Below are 5,733 nucleotides of genomic sequence, written 5' to 3'. Positions count from 1 at the left end.
AAATCTTTGGTCTCGCTCTCTATACTGAGATATACCATAAGACCAATAAGTTGATTCGAGATCTCGCTATCAATACCTTGACCTAAAAAAGTAATCTTTCTCGATAAAGTCGGTTGATTGGGATAAAATTCTATCCTTTAGAAACCGTACATGCACCTTTTGATGCATACGGCTCACCAAGAAATCACGAAAATAAAATAAAGAATCAATGTGTAGATTTCAGCCCTCCTTTTTTTGATAGTGAGTACTTTTTAACCTTTATTTTGAATGAGCGGGCTTTTCCTCTATTTTTTAAGGAAGATGAGTTTTGACGTGTTTACTTATAAAAAAATTCATTAAACTTAGCAAACTAACTTCTTATTGATGTATTCGTTCATCGAGATTGAATTCAAATCACGATGGCATTCTCTTGTTCCTGAATGGGCTTCTTTAATTCTTTTAGGTTTGTGCTCTACTCCGAGTAAAGATCTGCCCGATTTTTATTTGCACATATAGGGCAAATACTCTAATACCACGTCTTTTTGTTACAACTTATTTTTTTTATTCATTTCACGCTTCTGTCAAATATTTGACATACTCATTATATTATTTTATTCGATTGAATATGATTTTCAGTTCGAAATTATTCAAAATTTATAAAAAATTCTAAATAGAATATGATACAAGTAGTAATGATAATAGATATATTATCGATTGGGTTTTCTAAACGGAGTCTGGATACTTCATTTGTTTGGTCTAAACAAGGCAACCATAAATTATTCTATAATACTATTAATTTGAGTACCTCAAAAGCATAGATCTAATTGAACTTGATTGCACTTCACGCTCCAAATTTTTGATGATTTAATCAATCTTTCTTGGGCGAAACAGAGGATATCTCAATCGGGTGAGAGAACGGGGGAATTCCGTATGACCCAATATATCTGACAAGTCGCACTATAAGTCAATCCAAAATGGATCGTCTTCTCCAGGATGTCGAAAAGGGACTTTTGGAACACCAATAGGCATTAAATGAAAGAAAAAAGATTAAGTACTCTATTTCACTTTGATGTGAAAACGTAACAATGAGTTTCTTGTTTTAAGAATATTGACCTTTCTAATTTATTATATTTTAGTAAAATTTTGTAATATTTTATGCGTGGATTTCTATTAGAATTTCTATTTATAATTTATAAAATATATATAAATATACAAATTATAAGGAAGCCAAAAAGAATAGAGTCAAATTATTACGAATAAGTCCTACAAATCTCTATGTGTTCGCTCATATAAAATGGAGTCAACTCACCATTGCGTATTGGTACTTATCGGGTATAAAATAGATTTGCTTCTCTTTTTTTTGTTCCTACAAACAGAATTGTTCTATGTTTTACTAAAAACTAAAAAAAAAAATAGTAATTCTTTCTCCACTTAAAAAGGGAGATCCATAACATAGTTTTTCCAGTGCAAGAAAGTTATATAGTGTTTATTTTTCGTGAATATAAGGGGTATTTCCATGGGTTTGCCTTGGTATCGTGTTCATACCGTCGTATTGAATGATCCCGGTCGTTTGCTGTCTGTCCATATAATGCATACAGCGTTGGTTGCTGGTTGGGCCGGTTCGATGGCTCTATATGAATTAGCAGTTTTTGATCCCTCTGACCCCGTTCTCGATCCGATGTGGAGACAAGGTATGTTCATTATACCCTTCATGACTCGTTTAGGAATAACCAATTCGTGGGGTGGTTGGAATATCACAGGAGGAACTATAAGCAATCCGGGTATTTGGAGTTATGAAGGTGTGGCTGGGGCGCATATTGTGTTTTCTGGCTTGTGTTTCTTAGCAGCTATTTGGCATTGGGTATATTGGGATCTCGAAATATTTTTTGATGAGCGTACAGGAAAACCTTCTTTGGATTTGCCTAAGATCTTTGGAATTCATTTATTTCTCTCAGGGGTAGCTTGCTTTGGGTTTGGCGCTTTTCATGTAACCGGATTGTATGGTCCTGGAATATGGGTCTCCGATCCTTATGGATTAACTGGAAAGGTACAACCCGTAAGTCCGGCATGGGGTGTGGAAGGTTTTGATCCCTTTGTTCCGGGAGGAATAACTTCTCATCATATTGCAACGGGGACATTGGGCATATTGGCGGGCCTATTTCATCTTAGTGTCCGTCCGCCCCAACGTTTATACAAAGGATTACGTATGGGAAATATTGAAACTGTCCTTTCCAGTAGTATCGCTGCTGTCTTTTTTGCAGCGTTTGTTGTTGCTGGAACTATGTGGTATGGTTCAGCAACCACTCCGATTGAATTATTTGGTCCCACTCGTTATCAATGGGATCAAGGATACTTCCAGCAAGAAATATATCGAAGAGTTAGTGCCGGGCTAGCCGAAAATCAAAATTTATCCGAAGCTTGGTCTAAAATTCCCGAAAAATTAACTTTTTATGATTACATTGGCAATAATCCTGCAAAAGGTGGATTGTTCAGAGCAGGTTCGATGGACAACGGGGATGGAATAGCTGTTGGATGGTTAGGACACCCTATCTTTAGAGATAAAGAAGGGCGTGAACTTTTTGTACGCCGTATGCCTACTTTTTTTGAAACATTTCCAGTTGTTTTGGTAGACGGAGATGGAATTGTTAGAGCCGATGTTCCTTTTCGAAGGGCAGAGTCGAAGTATAGTGTCGAACAAGTAGGTGTAACTGTTGAGTTCTATGGTGGTGAACTAAACGGAGTCAGTTATAGTGATCCTGCTACTGTCAAAAAATATGCTAGACGCGCTCAATTAGGCGAAATTTTTGAATTAGATCGTGCTACTTTGAAATCCGATGGTGTTTTTCGTAGCAGTCCAAGGGGTTGGTTTACTTTTGGACATGCTTCGTTCGCTCTGCTCTTTTTCTTCGGACACATTTGGCATGGTGCTCGAACTTTGTTCAGAGATGTTTTTGCTGGGATTGATCCAGATTTAGATGCTCAAGTGGAATTTGGAGCATTCCAAAAACTTGGAGATCCAACTACAAAAAGACAAGTAGTCTGATACAATATTTGATCTCTTAGTTTTCGCCTCTATTTTTTTTTTATTTATTTGACTTTTTACTATAAGGTATCGTAGATATCTTAATTTGAATCGACGCCTTTTCTTTGAATTTTGTTCTTTTTTTATTCGCGAGACGCTCCAAACTAAACAGGTATGAAAGCTATAATTGTAAACCACGATTGAATTTATGGAAGCATTGGTTTATACATTCCTTTTAGTGTCAACTTTAGGAATAATTTTTTTCGCTATCTTTTTTCGAGAACCGCCTAAAGTTCCAACTAAAAAGGTAAAATGATTTTTCGATATCTTGATTGAAGTAAAGAGCCTCCCAATATTGGGAGGCTCTTTTAGTCCCCGTGTTCCTCGAATGGATCTCTTAGTTGTTGAGAGGGTTGCCCAAAAGCAGTATATAAGGCATACCCAGTAAAACTTACAAGTAAACCAAATATAGAGATGGCGACTAGGGTTGCTGTTTCCATTATTATATGATTTCAAGACCACAATGGATCTATGATAAGATCATTTATTTACAACGGAATGGTATACAAAGTCAACAAATCTCAATTAATACAAAATAGGATTCAATTTATGGCTACACAAAGCGTGGAGGGTAGTTCTCGATCTGGTCCAAGACGAACTGTTGTAGGGGATTTATTGAAACCATTGAATTCGGAATATGGTAAAGTAGCTCCTGGATGGGGAACCACTCCTTTAATGGGTATCGCAATGGCTCTATTTGCGGTATTCCTATCTATTATTTTGGAGATTTATAATTCTTCCGTTTTACTAGATGGAATTTCAATGAATTAGATTTACAAGAACCAATAAGGACTAGCTTTTGAATACAAAATAAAGCATTTTTCTCTCGGATTTTTTATTCTAGTCTATTTTCGTAGTTCGATCGTGAAATTTCTTTATTTCTGTATTTCTGGAATATGAGTGTGCGACTTGTTAGAATTGATCCTATATGATAGTACAGAGAGTGGGTCTGTCGTCTTGATAGAGATGGTTTTTTACCTCGTCAGGTATTTATTATATTATCTGTAGCACGGAATATATGAAATAGATTACGAAGTATTAGAACTATGATTCATACTGAATATTCAGATCCCGTGATCGGACTCCAAAAAATTTCAAAGAGTTAGAAGGTATAAAAGGATAAACCTTTCTTTGGATTTTACTGATTCTATTTATTGATTGAATAAGTGATGATACGACGGTTCTTACTCAGGGAATCCTTGGGCTTTGTTTGAAGGTTTTATTAAAAAAATCATCGTGGTTCTAGTACGAATCTGAGGTTTCAATCGATTTATAGGATTATAACAAGAAAATTCCTATCAATAATTCAATAATAAAGAAAACAACAATTAAGGCTACATTACATAGAAATATATTACATACAAATAAAAATACTAAATCAAAGAAAAAAATGGGTAAAAATAGACGATTCAAGAGGCCCATAACAATGAACACTAAGAAAGGAATGAGCCGACTTGATATTTTGATATTATAACCACAAAGAAGAGTTTTCTGATTTTTCTTTTTGCGTATGGTCAAAAACTCTTGAATCATAGGATTAAGAAGTTTCTATTACACATATTTGTTTGAACTAGTATTTTGGTGGTTCTGTTTGAGCCGTACGAGATGAAATTCTCATATACGGTTCTCGGAGGGGGAGTCTTTCTGGTTTACCTATCTCAATAAAGTCTATGATTGGTTCGAAGAACGTCTCGAGATTCAGGCGATTGCAGATGATATAACTAGTAAATATGTTCCTCCTCATGTTAACATATTTTATTGTTTAGGAGGAATTACGCTTACTTGTTTTTTAGTACAAGTAGCTACGAGGTTTGCTATGACTTTTTACTACCGGCCAACCGTTACTGAGGCTTTTGCTTCTGTTCAATACATAATGACTGAAGCTAATTTTGGTTGGTTAATCCGATCAGTTCATCGATGGTCGGCAAGTATGATGGTTTTAATGATGATCCTGCACGTATTTCGTGTGTATCTCACTGGTGGTTTTAAAAAACCTCGTGAATTGACTTGGGTTACAGGCGTAGTTCTTGCTGTATTGACGGCATCTTTTGGTGTAACTGGTTATTCCTTACCTTGGGACCAAATTGGTTATTGGGCAGTCAAAATTGTAACAGGCGTGCCGGAAGCTATTCCTGTAATAGGATCGCCTTTGGTAGAGTTATTACGGGGAAGTGCTAGTATAGGACAATCCACTTTGACTCGTTTTTATAGTTTACACACTTTTGTATTACCCCTTCTTACTGCTGTATTTATGTTAATGCACTTTCCAATGATACGTAAGCAAGGTATTTCAGGTCCTTTATAGTTTATAGAGAGTAATTTCACGAGAATATTGATTCTAGATATTTGTAATCAACCATTGATTGCTTGGGGGAGGAAAAAAAATAGTATTTTATTGCTACAAATATGGATTATTGAAAAGAATAAGACATGTATTTGGATATTTCCCTTCAACGCTAAAATTTTTTGTTTTTTATATTTAATATGAATAGTTGAAGTGAATTCTCCTGAGAGAAAAATGGATTATGGGAGTGTGTGACTTGAACTGTTGATTTGGCCATGCAGATATATGCCTTTAGCTTTATCTGCCATATTGGAATTAATAACCAAATGTGTCTTTGTTCCAACCACTGCGTAAGCCCCATACAGAGATAGGCTGGTTCACTTGAAGA

General features: G+C 35.6%; 1 protein-coding gene across 1 annotated transcript; it reads left to right on the top strand.

Moving 5' to 3' along the window:
* Nucleotides 1-1,487: 1,487 nt before the first annotated feature.
* LOC136210697 (photosystem II CP47 reaction center protein-like) lies at nt 1,488-5,513 on the top strand. Its single transcript, XM_066002072.1, has 3 exons — nt 1,488-3,018; nt 3,586-3,802; nt 4,701-5,513. Exons 1-3 carry the CDS (start codon nt 1,496-1,498, stop codon nt 5,364-5,366), a joined length of 2,406 nt encoding a protein of 801 aa, XP_065858144.1. The 5' UTR covers nt 1,488-1,495; the 3' UTR covers nt 5,367-5,513.
* The last annotated feature ends 220 nt before the right edge of the window (nt 5,514-5,733 follow it).

Source organism: Euphorbia lathyris, chromosome 1 (genome assembly GCF_963576675.1).
Source record: "Euphorbia lathyris chromosome 1, ddEupLath1.1, whole genome shotgun sequence".
NCBI lineage: Eukaryota > Viridiplantae > Streptophyta > Magnoliopsida > Malpighiales > Euphorbiaceae > Euphorbia > Euphorbia lathyris.
This window is presented reverse-complemented; position numbering and strand designations above follow the sequence as displayed.